The sequence below is a fragment of the Phoca vitulina genome, unplaced genomic scaffold (assembly GCF_004348235.1).
Source record: "Phoca vitulina isolate PV1807 unplaced genomic scaffold, GSC_HSeal_1.0 scaffold48, whole genome shotgun sequence".
NCBI lineage: Eukaryota > Metazoa > Chordata > Mammalia > Carnivora > Phocidae > Phoca > Phoca vitulina.
Window position 1 is genome coordinate 6,114,488 of NW_022589751.1, and position 21,064 is coordinate 6,135,551.

The 21,064-nt window shown below is 36.5% G+C and overlaps 1 protein-coding gene across 1 annotated transcript in view; it reads left to right on the forward strand.

Annotated features, from left to right (window-relative positions):
• The window catches only part of MARCHF5 (membrane associated ring-CH-type finger 5), a 49,585-nt gene that overhangs the window by 17,114 nt on the left and 11,407 nt on the right, over positions 1-21,064 (forward strand). Inside the window, exon 2 of the mRNA XM_032432383.1 lies at positions 732-934. Within this exon, the coding sequence (XP_032288274.1) occupies positions 732-934 (203 nt within the window). The remainder of the gene's footprint in view (positions 1-731; positions 935-21,064) is intronic.

Sequence of the window (21,064 nt, forward strand, 5' to 3'; positions counted from 1 at the left end):
ATGGGGCTCTGTGCTCAGTGGGGAGTCTGCTGGAGATTATCTTTCTCTGGGAAAGGGAGGGAGGAGGGAGGGAGAGTGAGTGTGTGTGCAATGGGGGGGTGCGGCGCAGAGGAAGAGGGAAAGAATCTTAAGCAGACTTCCCACTGAGCACTGAGCCAAATCAAGAGTCCGACCCCTTTGTGCTCTTTTTTAAAACTTAATGATCTTTCTCTCTTCTCATAATCATACTTTACCAGGAAGAGAAATGGTTTTTTTTCCTCAATTGAAAATTGAATGAGACCATAGTGAAATTATTTGTGTAATACTTTAGTTTTCCAAGTTGAAGAGGTTAAGAGGTTAGTGCTGTTGAAGTGGGGAAAATACTGAATTTCACATATTCCTGTGCTTACCGCTCCTCAAAGAATTATTAGGTCTTATAAAACAAAAGCAGCTTGAGGGTTGTCATTTTATGCTCTGATTCATAAGTGAAGAATCATTAGAAAGATGGAGGAAATTACATAAAAACAAAATTCAGAAAACACAAGATTCTGCAGAAGAATACAAGAAAAAGAAGAAACTCCTCTACTGGAAATGTATTGATTGTTTTGTCTCCTCAGTATTTAAATGTAAAGTAGAGGTTCTATGATATAAAATAGTAGGCTCATCCCAGTAAGTTAGAGCTACAATGGCGAATTAGGTTGCAAAGGCGACTGGGGTCTTAAAGATAACATTATTTCTCTTTTAATTTACAGAAGTTGCTGGGTATGTTTTGCCACTGATGAAGATGATAGAACAGCTGAATGGGTGAGACCATGCAGGTGCAGAGGATCTACAAAATGGGTTCACCAGGCTTGTCTACAGCGCTGGGTAGATGAAAAACAAAGAGGAAACAGTACAGCCAGAGTGGCATGTCCTCAGTGCAATGCTGAATACTTAATAGTTTTTCCAAAGTTGGGTAAGCAGATCCTTAAAAACAGCAGAGATACATGTGATGTTATTTTACATAACTCTATGATCTCAGGTTTATTTTAAAGTGACCCATCTGTTTCTTTGTAAATTTCTCTATTCTCATTCTGTTGTTTCCTCTCTAAATGTTATTTGTTTTGCTAACAGTTTACATTATCCTTAATATATCTTCAAATCCATCCATTTGTGTGTTAAATGTTTTTATTTTGGTTGAGTGGATAAAAAACTTGGACATCTGATTCAGTGGATAAAATCAAATAACAAAGCCATAATAAAAAAGCTGACCAAAAGAGCCTTATTCTCTGGAGACCATTGATGTAGGAGAAAGAAAACAACAATGTGTTCTTTCTAATACTTATCCTTAATTCTTCTATTAAGGAATAAAAGTAGGGAAGTTAAAGACTTAATAGTTTTAATCTCATCTTTGGAATCCAATTTATGTGGTTGTCCTTCATGAAAACTGCTTTCTTCTTTCTGCAACTTGGCAGGCAAGGAATAACCAAAGATCTTTTAGAATGGGGTTAGCATTGAAAAAAGTAGAGCCCACTATTTAGAGGAAGCTGTAACTAAGGCTGATATTTAGTTACCATGTTCCATTACAGCCATGTGATTGTGAACTGGTGTCTCTATTTGGTGTTTATGCCATACCAGTTGTTAAACATTTTTAATACCACCCTTGACTGTAATCAAGAGATATATGAAGGCACTTTGGGTTCTGGGAAGGTCAGACAAAGAATGACTTTCAGGGGGAGGAGAGTTCAAGGAGAAATTTGAAATAATTATTAGATGTGTGTTTTCTAGGTACTGTACATACTGAAATAAGACCCTCTTTAAAAAAAAATAAGACAACATAAATGCTGATAATGAAGTGCTTTTCTAATGTGAGACAGTTAATAATAAGGGCAAACAAAATTTCCTTGGTTGTCTGTATTTCTCTAGCATAATTCATAAGGAATATGAAGGAAGAAATAATAGCTTCTTGTGAAAGGAAAGTAGTAGAGAAAGTAGTGTTTCTCAAATATTTAGAATTTGTGAACCACATGATGGGTCTTCATGTACACCACAGATTTTAGGTAAAGACAAAGTAATCCAAAAGTTGACCCTTGAACAACACAGTGGTTAGGGGTACTGACCGCCCCCCCCCCACGCAGTTAAAACTTCACCCACAGCAGGACGCCTGGATGGCTCAGTCAGTTAAGTGTCCAACTCTTGATTTCCACTCAAGTCATGATCTCAGGGTCATGAATTCGAGCCTCTATGCTGAGCCTGGAGCCGGTTTGAGATTCTCTCCTCCCTCTGCCCCTTCCCACTCATGTGGGCTCGCTCTCTCTTAAAAAATAAAAATATTAAAAATTCATCTACAGTTTTTGACCCCCCTAAAACTTTACTAATAACCTTACCGCTAATATAAACGTTGATTCACACATATTTTATATATTATATGTATGATATACTGTATTCTTACAATAAAGTAAGCTGGAGAAAAGAAAATGTTAAGAAACTCATAAGAGGGGGTGCTCGGGTGGCTCAGTCAGTTAAGCATCTGCCTTTGGCTCAAGTCATGATCTCAAGGTCCTGGGATTGAGCCCCACATCATGCTCCATGTTCAGCAGCGAAGTCTGCTTCTCCCTCTCCCCTCTGCTCCTGTTCTCTCTCTCAAATAAAATAAAGTATTTTTAAAAAATCATAAGAGAAAATACATTTATAATGTACTTATTTTATTTAAAAAAAATCCACATATAAGTGGAGCCACACAGGTCAAACCATGTTGTTCAAGAGTCAACTATAATATTAAAGCAGTATTCTAAAATAATTTAAACATCAGGAAAAGCAATTACTGCTGCATTCTTTCACCATACTGATACCTAGCTCACTAAAGTCAAAGGTTTCATATTCAGCTGTTTCTTTTCCTACTCTTTAATTCTTCTGATAATCCCACTTTTCAGCTATAGGTTTTTGAGAATAGCAACAAGTACAGGATGATTCTGTTAGATGTTTTAGATGTTTAAATGGATGGATACAAAAATTATTGCAAGAATTCTCACTGAACATTACATACATTGTTAGATGAGGCACTGAGTTGACAAATGAATGGCACTCAACAGTGAAGCTGAATATTTCATTTTGGAAGATGGTAGTGGGTAAATCTGTCCTTTTGGTTGTATTCAGTTCTAGGAAATAAATTTTCAGACTAGTGTGGTAATATGATTTTTAGGTATACCTAATACTAAGACATTGATTTTTTTTCCTACAGCAAGGAAGGAAAATGGGTAGACGTTGAAAAGGTCAGACTCTGTTTGGTTAAGCCATTTATATCATGATTTGGTCTTTATATTTTATCCTTTTTTTTAAATATTTATTTATTTTAGAGAACGTGCATGCACTTGTAAGCAGGGAGAAGGGATAGAGGGAGAAGGAGGGAGAGAACCTTAGGCAGGCTCCACACCCAGCATGGAGCCTGAGCAGGGCTCAGTCTCACAAACCTGAGCCGAAATTAAGAGTCAGACACTTAACCGACTGAGCCACCCAGGCATCCATTCCATGCCGTTTTTAACAGTGACTCAAGAACACAAGACTTACTGTCAAATGCCAGCTGTTGTCTGTAAATGAAGCCATGTGTGAATTAGCTTTCAGGTGCCATACTCTTTCTTGCTACACAGATGGCTAGTGCTCTTGGCCCTGATCCCAGTATACCTTTTCAAGTCAAGTTCAAAAATAATTGTTGGTTAAAAGAAAATCCCTTCTCTATAGCATGTTTTCACTGATGATCAATTAAAAGTTGCATATATTTCTTGATTTACGTATTATGTAAATGCCAACAGTTGATTCATACTCTGAACACTACTGGTTTCTTTCAGCCATAAAACAAAATATTTAAGAACATACATCTGTGATAGTAATTGTTCTTCGTTGCTGTGTACCAAACATATGATGTACTTTAGTGTCATCTGATGATAGAATTTTGCCAGCAGATTGTTTTCTCTTTTAGCATATTCATGATTAATTTTGCACTGACAATTTATACCTGTTTTTGTTAAAATAAGTTGAAGTTCCTTTGACTGCAGTTTTTAATCTTTGTTTTCGGTGACAAAATTCATAATGCAGGCTTTGATTGCAGGCTGGAGTGGTTGAAAATTATATGAATGCTTCAGTGGCTTCTTGTCCCTGTTTAATAATATATTACAGTACAGTGGGAACAAGGAGGTCTCCTTGTGCACACTAATCCTAATTCACTGGTCACAGCCCATTCCTAGATCACACTATTTTCACTCTGGATATTATACCATTTATCATTTATGACATTCTGAGTTAAATGTGTTTTTATCACTTTTACTCTTCAGTGAACATTTGACGCATTGATTCTCTTTCTTAAATTTGGGATTTAACACATGATGTTATTAACAAAATACATGTTTAACCAATGTAAACAACTCACATGATGTGAAGGTGTGTTAGCTGAAACAAACAGTCCCTCCTTAACTATTCTTGTAGAGTATATGTGACCCTGGAAACATAACACTTAAGAACTTACAAGAATTTTCTTGAAATTCATTATTTTACTTTTCAAATTTGGGAAATGTTTGTGATCAAAATTTTTATTACTTTTTCATCAAATTGTTTGTAGACCAGTTAATAGATTGGCAGGAACTACCTTTGGTCTCCAAACAACATGTGAGAGACACTGGCTAGACAAAGGAATGTAAGATAAGAGAATATGCAGAGAGGAAGAGGTGATGATTAACATTCCAGTGGGATGATCTCTGTGTAGCAAGTATTTTAAGTTTTATATGGATTTAAACTCAGTCTGGCTGGGTAGCTGCCAAATCTGTGACTTTTCTAGTACTTAATGGTGGTCTGAATGGAGGGGTGGTGTGTGTTAATTACTGATAGGGAATATATTGTGCTTAGTTATGAAAAACTTAGCAGACTCCTCAGACTTTCATTCTTCTCACTTTGTCACCCATCTTAGGGTTTGCTTTCTTCTTTCTGCTAGTGAGTTAGGCCAGTTGCATGTATGCAACTACTTAAAAAGCTCAGAGTGTCCTCTGAGGACCAGCAGCACTGGAATCATCTGAGAGCTGTTAGGAATGAAAAACCTTAACACCCCACCCCATCCTCTCTTTGAATCAAAATCTGTATTTTTATGAGATCATCAGATAAGTTATGTACATGTTAAATTTAAGAAGCGTTGCCTTAAAACATGAAGAGAATACCAGCTGGAAAATGTTTGTCTTTTATTAAAAATAAAGCATTTCCATGAAGTTTAAGATCAGGTAGTAATCTCGGTTAGCCAAACAGAAGAATTCAAAGGAGAGTATCTCAAGGGCAGAGTTCTTTTTTTTTTTTAAGATTTTATTTATTTGACAGAGAGGGACACAAGCAGGGGCAGAGGGTGAGGGAGAAGTAGGCCCCCCGCTGAGCAGGGAGCCTGATGTGGGGCTCTGGGGCTCGATCCCAGGACCCTGGGATCATGACCTGAGCCGAAGGCAGACGCTTAACTACTGAGCCACCCAGGCGCCCCTCAAGGGCAGAGTTCTTGATTCCTAAGAGTAGCAGGGACTGATTCACATTAGCTTCTTTTTCCTTAATTTCTTTCAACAATATTTTGTAGTTTTCAGTGTGCAGGTCTTTTGCTTTGTTAAATTTATTCCTAAGTATTTCACTTTTTTGTGCCTTTTTTAATGGAATTTTTTTCATAATTTTATTTTCAGATTGTTTATTGTGAGTGTATAGGACACAGTTGATTTTTATATTTTAATCTCGTGTTCTAAAACTAAGTGAACTTTTAATGGTTCTGATAGTTTTTAAGCATTTTCTGTATACAGGATCATGTTATTTGTCAATATAGTTTTACTTCCTCTTTCCCAGTCTTGATGCTTTTATTTCATTCTCTCGCTTTCATTCTCTGCCTAATTTCATTCTCTGTTGCAATCACCAGTACTTCAATGAAGGTGGTTAGGACAGACATCCTTGTCTTGTTTTTAATCTTAGAAAAACAATCTTTTGCTATTAAGTATTTTATCTCTGAGTTTTTCATACGGCTTTTATCAGGTTGAGAATGTTTCCTTCTACTTCTCTTGGGTGTTTTTACATGCAAGGGTAAATTCTTTTTCTGAATCTGTTGAGATGGGCGCCTGGGTGGCTCAGTCGTTAAGCGTCTGCCTTCGGCTCGGGTCATGATCCCAGGGTCCTGGGATCGAGTCTCACATCGGGCTCCCTGTTCGGCGGGAGGCCTGCTTCTCCCTCTCCCACTCCCCCTGCTTGTGTTCCTGCTCTCGCTGTCTCTCTCTCTATCAAATAAATAAAAATAAAATTAAAAAAATAAATAAATAAATAAAATGAATCTGTTGAGATGATCATGTGGTTTTTGTTCTTTGTTATTATGGTATATTACACTGATTTTCATATGTTAAACCAACTTTACATTCATGGGACAAATTCCACTTAATCATGGCATTTAGTGCATTTTAGATGTTGCTGGATTGGGTTTGCTAGTATTTTGTTGAGGATTTTTCTCTCTGTAGTCATAATGGATATTGGTCTGTGGTTTTCTTGTGATTTCTTTCACTGGTTTTGGTATTGGAGTAATACTGGCCTCATAGATTGAGTTGGGAAGTGATCTTACATTTTTTGGGAAGAGTTTATGAATGATTGGTTGTTAATTCTTTAAATGTTTGGTGGCAGTGAAGCCATATGGTCCTGGGCTTTTCTTCATAGGAAGTTTTTGGATTACTAGTTCAATCTTTACACTTGTTATAAAGGTCTGTTCAGATTTTCTATTTCTTTCTCTTTTTTTTTTAAGATTTTGTTTATTTATTTTGACAGAAACAGTGAGAGAGGGAACACAAGCAGGGGGAGTGGGAGAGGGAGAAGCAGGCTTCCTGCTGAGCAGGGAGCCTGACATGGAGCTCGATCCCAGGACCCTGGGATCATGACCTGAGCCGAAGGCAGACGCTTTACAACTGAGCCACCCATGCGCCCCTATTTCTTCTTGAGTCAGTTTCAAGAAGAAATTGGTGTCTTTCTATGAATTTGTTCATCTAGATTATCTAATTTGTTGACCTATGATTGTAGTATTCCTTTATAATCCTTTTTATTTCTATATGGTTAATATTAATGTCCCCTCTTTCATAATTTTAGTAATTTGAATCTTTTTTCTTTTGTCTTGGTCAGTCTAGCTAAAGGTTTGTCAGTTTTGTTGATCTTTTTAAAGACCCAAATTTTGGCTTCATTGATTTTTCTCCATTTTTCCATTTTCTATTTCATTTATTTCCACACTAGTCTTTATTATTTCCTTCTTTCTGCTCGGTTTGGATTTAGTTTGCTTTTCTTTTTTAGTTTCTTAAGGTAGAAGGTTAGGTTATTGGTTTGAGTTTTTGTTTTTTAGTAGACTTTATTTTTTAGAGCAGTTTTAGGTTCACAGCAAAATCGAGAAAAAAGTACAGAAATAGCCTGTATACTCCCTGCCTCGTCATATGCGTTGCCTTCTCCATTATCAACATCCTTCACTGAAGTGATACATTTGTCATAATTGATGAACCTATGTTGACACTTCATTATCACCCAAAGTCCATAGTTTACATTAGGATTCACTTGATGGTTGTATAGTCTATGGATATAGACAAATGTATAATGACATATATCCACCATTATAGTATAACACATAGTATTTTTATTTCTCTGTGCTCCACATATTCATCCCTCCCTCCTCCCTAACCCCTGTCAACCACTGATGTTTGTACTGCCTCCATATTTGCCTTTTTCAGAATGCCATATAGTTGTAATCATACAGAATGCAGCGTTTTCAGATTGGGGCTTCTTTCACTTAGTAATATATATGAATGTATATAAAATATATATAAAATTTCTCGATGTCTTTCATGCCTTGATAGTTCATTTCTTTTTAGCACTGAATAATATTCCATTGTCTGGATATACAGTTTGTTTATCCATTCACCTACTAAAGGACATCTTGTCTCCAAGTTTTTGGGTGGACATGGGTTTTCAGTTTATTTAGGTAAATACCAAGGAGCGTGATTGCTGGATCATGTGGTAAGAGTATGTTTACTTTTGTAAGAAACTGCCAAACTGTCTTTCAAAGTGGCTGAGATTTTGCATTCCCACAGCAAGGAATTCTTATTCTATAACCTTGTCAGCATTTGGTGTTGTCAGTGTTTTGGATGTTAGCTATTCTAATAGATGTTTAGTGATATCTCATTGTTTCAATTTGCAATTCCCTAATGACATCCATAGAGCATCTTTTCATGTGTTTATTTGTAATTTTATGTCTTTGGTGAAGTGTCTGTTAAATCTTTTGATCATTTTTAAATCAGATTGTTTTCTTACTGTTTTAAGTGTTTTGTATATTGTGGATGACATTCCTTTATTAGATTATGTCTTTTGCAAATGTTTTTTCTCAATCTATAGGTTGTCTTCTCATTCTTTGTTTTCTCCTTTTTTTAATGAAGTCACTTACAGTCATAACCTTCTAAGCACTGCTTAGATTTCTTTTTTGACCCGTTGATGATTTAGAAGTGTGTCGTTTAATTTTCACATACTTGTAAACTTGCCAGATGTCCTTGTTATTGATTTCTAATTTTATTCCATTGTGATCCAAGACCATACTTTGATTTCTGTCCTTTAAAATGTATTAAGGCTTGTTTTGTGGGCTAACATGGTTTATTCTTACAAATGTTCCATGTACACTTGAGAAGAATGAGTATTCTGTAAATATCCAGTTGGTTCATAGTATTTTCAAATCTTCTCTATTTCCTTGTTGATCTTTTACTTATCCTTCGTGGAAAGTAGGATATTGAAGTCTCCAAGTATTGTTGAATTGTCTGTTTCTCCAGTTCTGTCCATTTTTGCTTCATATATTTTAGGCTTTATTGCTAGGTGCATATGTGTTCTTAATTGTTATATCTTACTGATGGATTGTCCTTTTTGCCATTATAAAATGTCCCTTTTTTTTTTTTAAAGATTTTATTTATTAGAGAGAGAGAGCATAGTGGGGGGCAGAGGGAGAAGGAGAAGCAGACTCCCTGCTGAGCAGGGAGCCTGACGTGGGGCTCGATCCCAGGACCCCAAGATCACAACCTGAGCCAAAAGCAGACACTTAACCGACTGAGCCACCCAGGTGCCCCAAAATGTCCTTTATTTCTAATAATTTTTGTCTTAAAGTTGATTTTAACTGATATTAGTGTAGCCACTTCTTCTCTTTTATGTCTTCATAGATTATTGGTATATTCTTAGATTACTTTTTTTTTTTATAAGTAGGCTACACCTGACATGAGGCTTGAACTCACGACCCTGAGATTAAAAGTCATATGTTCTACCAACTGAGCGAGTCAGGTGCCCCCTTAGATTACTTTCAAGTTAAATTTTTATTACAGTTTTGTTTTTATTTCTTTATTGTTTTTCTGAGCTAAACATTAATTCAAACTTCTGTGTAGGGTTGAAGATAGCAATCACCCTCAAAAAGTGGTTATTAGAGGTGCCTAGCTGGCTCAGTCAGTAAAACATGTGACTCTTGATCTTGGGGTGGTAAGTCAGAGCCCCACGTTGGGTATAGAGATTACTTAAAAATAAAAAATCTTAACATTTGGTGGTTATCAAATGTTAAGTGGAGTGTAAAACTTAGAAGAGAAAGATACTCGCTAGGGTTGATGAGAGGGATGACTCCTGGGAGAAACCTTTCCTAGAGAATCAAGCAAATAAAATTTACTTCATTTTGTGATGTTATTTTTTTAAAATAATATTAACAGTGATATTAATAGCTATCATTTGTTAACAGGCTTCTATTTGCCAGACACTGTGTGGGTCACTTTGCCTGTGCTGTTTTATTTAAACCTCTCACAAGCTCTGCACAGTTAGATACTGTCCTTATTTTACAGATAAGAAAACAGATTCAGCAGATTTATTTAATGGAATCCCATGGGCCTCCAGCAAGTAAGTGAAGGAGCCATGATTTTAAACTGCTGAATTTCTTGTTACTGTCACTCAGTGAGTCAGCTACCAGGCCACATATAGATAAGTAGTTTCAGGTACTGTAAGAACTAATAGGGATGGTATGAATTTGAATTTATTTGAGATACTGTTAATAACTTATGTGTATGGTGTGTAAAGATTTTCAGTGATTTGATGCTATTAGAATTGAAGGACAAACATGGCAAGAAGCAAAATGATGGCTAGGGGCTTGCACCAACAAATGGTCTATTCTCTTTTTCCTTTGTGTCCATCCATATTTGCCCTGCTGGACATGGCAAGGAATAGCAAATGTTTGAAAGAAAAGATGCGATAACTACAGTATCTCTTAGTATTTTCTTTTGTTTCTTTTAAGTGTTTGAGTTTACTTTATATATTTTCCCTCTAGATAATACATTCACATGGACCAATTTCAAAAGATACTGAATATACCAGGGTGTTCAATGAAAGTCTTTTTACCATGTCCACCAGCCATAATGCCAAGTAAGTTTCTTACTTGGAGGCAGCCATTATTAGAAGTCTCAGTGTTTTATTCCAGGATGTTTCTCTTTTTCTCCCCCCATTCTTTTTTCCCTCTTCTCTCTCCCTCACACCCTGAAAAGCTATAAATATTAGGGGAGAGTTAAAGGAATAAACAAGGGACAGGAAAACACCCAGGAATCAGCAACTATATGAAATCATTTCCACTCCTAGGCCTGAAAGTGCAAGGGAAGGGAGCTATTAACAGAACTTGACAAGAGCTTTAGCAGAAGGAGAGAGGCTGTTTAACAGGGTCTATGGTTTTAGAGAAAGAAATGCCAACTGCCTGTAGTGAGGGAACCGGGACTGTGGGGGGACACTTTTACCACCCTCTGATTTTTTAGCCATCCCACTTACTGTTTGAACACATCGGAAGCTAGAGGACAAGGTTGCCTGGAAGATGCAATTTGTTTGGCAAATTGTGCACAAAGCAGAGTGGAGAAAGATGAGCAGTAAACCTGGAGAGGCAAATAGAATATTGAGCACAATTAGATTATATGTCAAAATACTATAGACAAGTATACTATAGATCATGTTCTATACTTGCTTTTTTTTCTCAGCAATATATGGTAGATACCTTTTTATATTAGTGTATAAAGAGCTTTTTTTTCTTTACAGTTACATAATACTCGGTTACACAGATGTATGTATGGTTATTTCTATAACCAGTCTTGTTAATGGACATAAAGGCTGTTTCTAATCTTTCACTACTACAAACAGTGCTGTCAAGAACAACTGTGTAAAATAATCTTATGCACATGCGCAAATATATCTAAGATAAATGACTGGAGTAGAATTGCTGGATCAAAGAGTATGTGCGTTTATAACATTAATAGATATCATCAAATTGGCTTTTGTAGAGATTATACCTATTTAATCTTCCCAACAGTGTATTGGCGTGCCTGCTTTTCCATTGCCTTTGCCAGCATGCTGCTATCAATATACAGAACTAATTATATCTACTGCCTTAACATTGATCAAAGCTCAGCAGAATGTTCACTCAGGTATTTTTTTTCTCTGTTATTATAAAATATTTGTTGAAAAAGAAAATATCATAACTACATATGAGGAATAAAGACTAATAAACCATCACTTGCTGACCTACCCCTTAGGTTAGAAATAAAATATCCTGGTGAGTCCAACACTGTATCATTAAGTAATGACTATTTTATCCACAATAATGCTTTTTTTTCTTAAACTTGTATATAATATAGACATGATAATATAGAATGGACATAATAATATAGCTACAGCATCTTTTTTTTTTTTTTTAAAGATTTTGTGTATTAGAGAGAGCACAAGCAGGGGGAGCAGGAGAGGGAGAAGCAGGCTTCCTGCTGAGCAGGGAGCCTGATGGTGGGGTTTGATCCCAGGACTCTGGGATCATGACCTGAGCCAAAGGCAGATGCTTAACTGACTGAGCCACCCAGGCGCCACTATACCATCTTTTTTTAAATCAACGTTTTGTTTTAGGACAATTTCTGATTTATAGAAAAATTATAAAAATACTACAGAGAGTTCCCATATATCCCATATCCAGTTTTTTCTGTTGTTAACAGTTTATCTTAGTGTGGTACATTTGTTATAATTAACCAATGTTGTTATGTTATTATTAACTTATAGTCCATATTTTATTCAGATTTCTTTAATTTTTACCTAATGTCTTCATTCTGTTGCAGGATACCATATTACGTTTAGTCATGTCTCCTTAGGCTCCTCTTGGCTGTAACGGTTTCTTAGACTTTTCCTTGTTTTTGATGACCTTGACAATTTTGAGGAGTAATGTTCAGACGTTTTGTAGAATGTCCCCCAGTTGGGATTTGTTTGATGTTTTTCCCATTATCTGTTGGGGTTATGAGTTTTAGGGAGCAAAACCACAGAGGTGAAGTGCCATTTTCATCACCTCACATCAAAGACAAATATACTGTCAACATTACTTATCACTGGTGATACTGACTTTGATTATCTGGCTAAGGTAGTGTTTGTCAGATTTCCCCACTATAAAGTTACTCTTTTCCTTCTTTATATCAGCTTTTTTTGATAATGTCGTATTTGCCTGTTTATCTTTTCTCATCCTTTTATTTTCAGTTCTTTGGAGTTATTTTATTTTACATTTATTGTGATACTGATATAGTTGGGTTTTTACTGTCACATTTTCTGTGTTCTATTTGTACCATTTTTTCCTCCCCTCCCCCTTTTCTTGGCTATCTCCTGGGTTGAAGTGTTTTTTCCTCTGATACTGTATTTTCCCCTGTATTAATTTTTAAGTTTTATACTTTTTTCCCCTATTTAAATGGTTATCCTTGAAAAGTCTTAGCTTTTATCTCTTCAAATACTGCTCCTCCCCCATTCTAGAACTCTGATTAGAGTTATGTTAGACATTTTCATTTTCTTTCATGTCTCTTAACTTTTATGGATTTTTCATCTTTGGTCTCTGTACTTCAGCATTATAATTTCTTCTTAACGGTTACCTGATTCTCAAATTCTCACTTCAAGCATTGTCTAATCTGCAAGGGGTTTTGTTTTCTATAAGTTGTAGTTTTTTCTTAAATATGCCTGGTAATTGTTTATAGTCTCTTCCATTTTGTTCATTTGTAAGTTATCTTGTATTTTATTACATCATTTTTATGATTGGGTTGATAATTCCATTATCTAAAGTCTTTGGTAGCCTAAATCTGTTCTTTTTCTTCTGGTTCTTGTTCACAGTGCTTTATTTCTCTTTTTTTTTTTTTTTTTTTTTTTTAAAGATTTTATTTATTTGACAGAGAGAGATATAGCGAGAGAGGGAACACAAGCAGGGGGAGTGGGAGAGGGAGAAGCAGGCTTCCCCGCAGAGCGGGGAGCCCAATGTGGGGCTCGATCCCAGGACCCCGGGATCATGACCTGAGCCGAAGGCAGACACTTAACGACTGAGCCACCCAGGCGCCCCCACAGTGCTTTATTTCTCTTGAGTGTGGGGATTACATTCACATTTGTGTTCATATTTGTAAACTGTGGATATCCTGAAGGTGAAAGAACTCCAGAAAGGATTTGCATTTGGGATTTCTCCTTTAGCACAGATGGATTTCTAACCTGAAATCAGCATGCCAGTTGACTATAGTTACAAATATTTAGAGGAAACTATCCTCCTCATCCTACTTTTCTTCTTGAAGATAAGAGAGTTTTCCTTGTTGGCTCACTTTGTTGTCATGTGGATTTTTTTTTTTTCTGACTTACTCTTTCACTGATGGTTCATACAACCCTTGTGAGGATCTCCGAGTCAGCTCTCCAACTACGTATGGACCTAAAACCTAGCATGACTTGTAAACCCCAGTATTTTTGCTTTTCCACTTGTAATTTTTTCATTAGATAAAAGGATCATTTGTTGTCATAGTATTTCCCATTTTCTGGGTTTGTTATTACTCACACCCCGAGAATACATGGGTAATATGTTGCTCTGTTCCCTGCATTTCTTATCATGGTGGTTAGATCTCATCAGTGAAGTTATATATGATTTTTTTTTTTTAAGATTTTATTTCAGAGAGCGAGAGAGCACAAGCAGGGGTGGGGGGTGCAGAGGGAGAAGCAGACTCCCCGCTGAGCAGGGAGCCGATGCGGGGCTCAATCCCAGGACCCTGGGATCATGACCTAAGCCAAAGACAGACACTTAACGGACTGAGTCACCCAAGTGCCCCTATAATTGTTTTTTTCAAAAATATTTCATAGTTCTATGTACTTCCTACTACATCATGAGGCATATAATGTGTAGTGTCTTTCAAAGAAGAAACATTACAGTTGACACCTCAGAAATACAAAGGATCATGAGACTTCTGTGAACAATTGTAGCCAACAAACTGGATAACCTAGAAGTAAAGGATAAATTCCTAGAAACATACTACCTACCAAGACCGAATCATGAAGAAACAGAAAATGTGAACAGACCAACAGCAAGGAGATACAAACCTCCCAACAAAGAAAAACCCAGGACCAAATGGTTTCAGTGGAGAATTCTACTAAACAATTAAGGAAGAATCAATGCCAGTCCTCCTTAACTCTTCTCAAAAATTGAAAGAAGAAAATTCCCAAACTCATTTTATGAGGCCAGCATTATCCTGCTATCAAAGCCATATAGACACTACAAGAAAAGAAAATCACAAGCCAGTATCTCGATGAATATAGATGCAAAGATTCCCAACAAAGTATTAGCAAACCAAATTCAACAGCACATTAAAAGGGTCCTACACCATGACCCAGTGGGATTTATCCCTGGGATGGTTCAACATCTGCAAATCAATCACTGTGATATGCCACATTAATAGAATGAAAGATAAAAATCATATGATTATCTCAATAGATGCAGAAAAAAGCATTTGACAGAATTCCACATCCTTTCATGATAAAAACTCTCAACAAATTTTGTGTGGAAGGAATATGCCCCAACAAAATAAAGGCTGTATGTGACAAACGCACAGCTAACATCATACTTAACATTGAAAGGCTGAAAGCTATCCCACTAAGATCAAGACCAAGACAAGAGTGCCCATTCTCACCACTCCTATTCAACATAATACTGGAAGTCCTAGCCAGAGCAATTAGGCAAGAAAAAGAAAAGGCATCCAAATCAGAAAGAAGTAAAGTTGTCTTTGTTTGCAGGTGATGTCATACATGGAAAATCCTAAAGACTGCCCCCCAAAAATGTTAAATTCAGTAGAGTTGCAGGATGCAAAATCAACATAGAAAAATCAATGCATTTCTGTATACTAAAAACAAAATTATCTGAAAAAGAAAAAATCCCATTTATAATATCAAAAGTAATTAAGTACTTATGAATAGAACTAAAAATTATAAGACATTGATGTAAGAAATTGAAGAAGACACAAATAAATGAAAAGATATTTCATGTTCATGGATTGAAAGAATATTTAAAATGTCCATACTACCAAAGCCATATATAGATTCATTGTAATCCCTGTCAATCCCAATGGCGTTTTTTACAGAGGTAGGAAAAAAAAATCCTAAAATTTGTATAGAATCACACATGACCCCAAATAACTTAAGCAGTCCTGAGAAAGAACAAAATGGGAAGCATCACATTTCCTGATTTCAAACTTTATTATGAAGCTGTGGTAATCAAAACAATATGGTACTGGCATAAATGGAGACACATAGGCCAATGGAACAGAATCAAGAGCCCAGAAGTAAACCCATGCATATACGTTCAACTAATATTTGGTAAAAGGAGCCAAGAATACTTGATAGGGAAAGAATAGTCCCTTCAGTAAGTGGTGTTGGGAAAACTGGATATTCACATGCAAACGAATGAAATTGGACCCCTTTTTTTTTTTTAAGATGTTTTTATTTATTTATTTGACAGCACAAGCAGATGGAGTAGCAGGTAGAGGGAGAGGGAGAAGCAGGCTCCCTGCTGAGTAAGGAGCCCGATGCGGGGCTCGATCCCAGGATCCTGGGATCATGACCTGAGCCGAAGGCAGTTGCTTAATCAACTGAGCCATCCAGGCACCCCTGGACCCCTATCTTATACCACTTACAAAAATTAATTTGAAATGGATTAAAGGCTTCAGTATAAGACCTGAAACTATAAAACTTCTACAAGAAAATGGGGTTTTCTAATTCAAGTCTCTTATATTAAGTTTTTCTGGATTGATACTACTTTCTTTCTTTGTACTTGTTTTGGATACAAAATCTTGTGGATTTTATTCTAGTTTACACTGACTTTAATCTGCTATAAGATTAGTTTTCCTAAAATATCGTTTTCATTTTAGCATGTCTCTCAGGAACTTCCTAAGTAGTGTCAAAGGTCTAGCCAGGGTTTCTGTCAGTTAACCCTGCTCTTAGTGGTATACTAGCTTTAAAAAAAAAAAAAAAAAACCAACCATGTAAACCCGTTGAAGAGTCTTTTGCCTCGGTTAGATGGTCTCTTACAATGCTCCCTTTTCACATCATAGACTTCAAGTCTAGGTCAAGATTCACTTGCATTAATTAGTAAATACATACCTGCATGCATTCATCAGTTTAAAAACTCTTTGTATCCTTATCCCCCTATAATCTTTACCTAAAATTTCATTAACATGTATCTGTTAAGTTTGTACCATACTGTTGTACATATGCTAAATTTGCCTTAAAGTTTTTCAGTTGTTGGGGTGCCTGTGTGGCCCAGTCAGTTAAGTGGCTGACTCTTGGTTTCGGTTTCAGCTCAGATCGTGATCTCAGGGTCATGGGATCGAGACCCACAGGGGCTCAGCGTGGAGTCTGCTTAAGATTCTCTCTCCCTCTCCCTCTCCCCCTAGTGTGCACTCTCTCTCTCTCAAATAAATAAATAAATCTTATTTTTAAAAAAAGAGCCTTGTACTTACCTCTTAAAAAAAAAAAGTTTCTCAGTTGTTTAATGTGTATTTATTGGTTGTCCTTAACTAGATTGGAGGCTCCTTGGAGGCAGAGGCTGGTGTGTTAAATTTTATTTACATTTATTTTAATGTAAAGTAAAATGCTGTGTGTACAGTAGGTGCTTAATAGGTACTTAGTAGTTGACCTTATAGCCCACAGATATTCTATGAGCTATTCTAGTCTTATAAGGTAAATTTAAGCTTTCCTTTGGCACAAACTATGTAATAAAGAATTACTATGATTATCTTTAATTACTGTTCATGGTAATACATTATATATACACGGAGGAATGGTACTCATCTGCTTTGACTCTGGATCTTTTATTCCTCAGGGTTGTTTTTTTTTTGTTTTGAGGGCTTTGGGTCAATTATCTAAAAAATTGCCCAACAATATATCCTTTCTTCTCTATTTATAATTTAATGTCTAACTTCTTGTTACTAAGCAAAGTAATTTATAGCCTGAGTTTGCAGAATATTTATTCTTAAATAAAATTGGTAAAATCTCAGCCTACAAGCTGAGCAATCAAAGATGACATTTACATAAGCTTGTTTGAGGCTCTTCAACCTGGCCTCTGAAGTCTAGTGTTTAAAGTAGTGATGAATGCTAGAGAAAGAGTTAAAACTCTTTACTGTCCCATCAGGATTTCCACATACTTTTAACTTTTGAGTTGGTTGTTGTGATATTATTTCATGTCTTCAATAAAATCCACATTTGTTGGCTTGGAACCATATACTTTTTTTTTTTTTTTTTTTTTTTTAAGTAATCTCTACACCTAATGTGGGGCTCAAACCCACAACCCCGAGATCAGGAGTTACACACTCGACTGACTAAGCCAGCCAGGTGCCCACGTTAAAGGTCCTTTTTTTAACAATGGATTGAGTCAAGTACTTGCCACAGAGTGCTACAGCTAGGTCCGTCCTATGCCATTATATTCTAATGTCCTGCGGAACAGGCCAAAGTACCCCAGTGTACTGCCACGTACCATGTGCTAAGATAGCTGTGGCCTACAGAGTCCCTGAGAGTGATGCCAATCATCATCAAAAGCATTTTTTTAAGCACCTATCTGTACATGGTTCTGTCCTAGGCACTGTACAAAACGAGTTAAACAGACTTGGCCCTTGCCCCCTGGGAATTTTCAATCTAAGATGATGCTGACATGGACAGACTTAAGGATATTGAGACAACTGAACAAACATTGAACAAGAACATAAAGTACTAACATTATGCACAAGCAAAGGGGTAAGTGCATTTTGTGGGATAGTATTAAAGGAAGCCCATGGGACATGAACAGGGTGGGGTAGAGCAATTAGTCAACCTCTATCAGGTTAGATTAGTTTTCATTGGGAAGTCTGGATTTTCATACAGACTTAAAGTAGGGACAGGACATTCCAGAAATAGAACACAACAAAAAGAAGATTTGGAGCAAAGAGAGAAACTTAGAACTATATTGTTGGACTCTTCATGACATCCAAAATTATGATTCTGGATGGTTCTGAATCTGAAAGTGGGGTTGATGTTTCGGCTTAGCAGGTTGGCATTAAAGTTGGGTCTAGATCAAAACTAGTTCAGTGCAGAGCAAAAAGCAAACCAAAAAAAACCTGGAAACTTGCATAGCTTTTGCAAACAGTCTGTTATGCTTATTAAACTCTTTTATAAACCATTGGCCACTTAACAGAAAACTTCACTGGAGCTGTTACCGTCTTAGAAACTTATACAGGGTTGTCTTGTGAAGCATCTATTTTTGCTCATTAAATTGTGTTCTGTGTTAGAAAATGTAGCACTTTGGCAACATATAGAAATTATTTCTTAAGAATTGGTGAGAGGGTTTTTTGTTTTGTTTTTTAAGGATACCTTTCTATCCCAGAGAAGGGTCGTAGGAATTCTGGTTGTTACTGTAAGCAGTGGCCATAGATGTTGAGCCCTAAATATTACCTGCCCTTCAGTCATTAATTTCTTATCTTCCAAGATGTGCCTTTAACACCATGCGTACATAAATTTTAATTTAAAATTTTTTTTTTTTTAATATTGTATTTATTTGCGAGAGAGAGAATGAGAGACAGAGAGCATGAGAGGGAGGAGCAGACTCCCTGCTGAGCAGGGAGCCTGATGTGGGACTCGATCCTGGGACTCCAGGATCATGACCTGAGCCGAAGGCAGTCGCTTAACCAACTGAGCCACCCAGGCGCCCTACATAAATTTTAATTTAAATCACAGCTGCAACAAATCTACTTGCTCATTGTCTGCCAGATAAAACTGATTACTTCTTTTTCAGTAGACACAAGACTTAGGAGTTTCCCCAATAATTCTCAGCTCACTGTTTGATGTCATTCACATCTGAAATGTGAAAATTTGAATTTACCCAGAGTATTAGGGTGTATTTTCTTTACAAAAGCTTCTTTATTGTACAAAAGAATTCACAATAGATTTTCTTTTAGTTGCAAGCTTCCCTAGTGCCCTTTAAATTATTGGGTTTTCAAAACTTACATTTATACAGAGCTTCTTCAATTGCCATTCATTGTGTAAATATAGTACATTGAAAATGTAAGTGGTGAACCCCACTGAGACATTAAAAATTCAATAATGCCTTTTTAAAATATTGAAGCCGTTTTATGCCCTTAGGTATTTGACTTGTGTGATGTGCACTTATTCATACTTCCTCCTCCTCATTAGAATTGGCGTTTTATAGATCTAGTCTTGTCTTTCCTCGCTTTCCATAACTCTTTGTGCTGTAGTACAACAGTAAGAAGAATCTAGTAACTTGCTATTTTTCTTTTGACCCCAAGTCATGGGATAGTAGCACATGGTAAGCTTCCTAATAGGAAGAGTATGATTTAGGGACTGCCATCCAGAGAAATTCAGTGATTGTTTTAACTCACTAAATAGCTTGCCTAAATAATCTTTAGCTCTAAGAAATACCTCCCCTGGATGGCAGTTTATTCTTATGGTATGTTTACTACTAAACATTTATCTTTTAAGTATTAAACTGTTCTTGGACTAGTCTATCTGGAAGAGCCTGGAGAGGTTTAGGCAATATAAAGACAGAAGTCTAGGGCGCCTGGGTGGCTCAGTTGGTTAAGCGACTGCCTTCGGCTCAGGTCATGATCCTGGAGTCCCTGGATCGAGTCCCGCATCGGGCTCCCTGCTGAGCAGGGAGTCTGCTTCTCCCTCTGACCCTCCCCCCTCTCATGTACTCGCTCTCTCTCATTCTCTCTCTCTCTCAAATAAATAAATAAAATCTTTAAAAAAAAAAAAAAAAAGAAGTCTAGACAAAACTATTTCAGAAAAACTGGAAATAGGGACTATAAAATACAGCCAGTGTCTTCATTTAATCTAGCACATCTTTTGTATATGATTCAAGGAATGAGTAGAAAATTTCCAAAAGTGTACAGGTTTTTTGTTTTTGCTTGCACAAAAAGAATTCACACCCATTGATTCAGGAAGAAAACTGAAATTGAGCTCGTTATATTAGAACCATCTGAGATCTTGAAAGGAAAAACAATTCAAACATCTCTAGATTACCCATGTTCATGATAGATAAGTGGTAGTGATGGTTTTTTTTAGGAATTGTATTGCTTCACTCCATCAGTAGATAGTTCTAAGTACCCTTTGAGAGAGGAAGAAGGTACATTGGAAGCATGTAAAATACCTTCTTTCCTTACCAATTTTTATTCTGACTGGGTAGAAAATAGTCCTATAGTTAACTTGGGCTGGGTACAGAATAGTGAAAAAGACCTAGAGATTTTCATATCATAGTTTTAAATAAGTACCTCAGTAGAGAATTCAGCAAATATTTGAGAGTCATAGGAACTTGGGATTCATCAATAAGCAAAACAAAAACATTTTTCCCTTTGGAGCTTATGTTCTAGTTCAAAAGTCAGCAGACTTTTTCTGTTAAAACCAGAGAGTAAATATTTTAGGCTTTGCATGTGACCATGTTCCATACAAAACTTTATTTACAAAAGCAAGCAGCCAGCTGGATTTGGTCCGTGGCCCATAGTTTCCCAACCATATTCTTGTAGGTAGAAACAGAATGAGTAAATTAGAGTATGTTAGGTGATAAGTGCTTTGGGAAAAAGAAAAATAGTGCAGAGTAATTAAATAGGGAGTATCATGAGGTAGAAGTTGGCAGGGTGAGTCTCACTGAGGTCAAGAAGAGGAGGAACCAAGAAAGACTGAAAAGTTAATGACTGGTGATGGAAAGAAAACCAAGAGATGGTGATGTCCTAGAAAT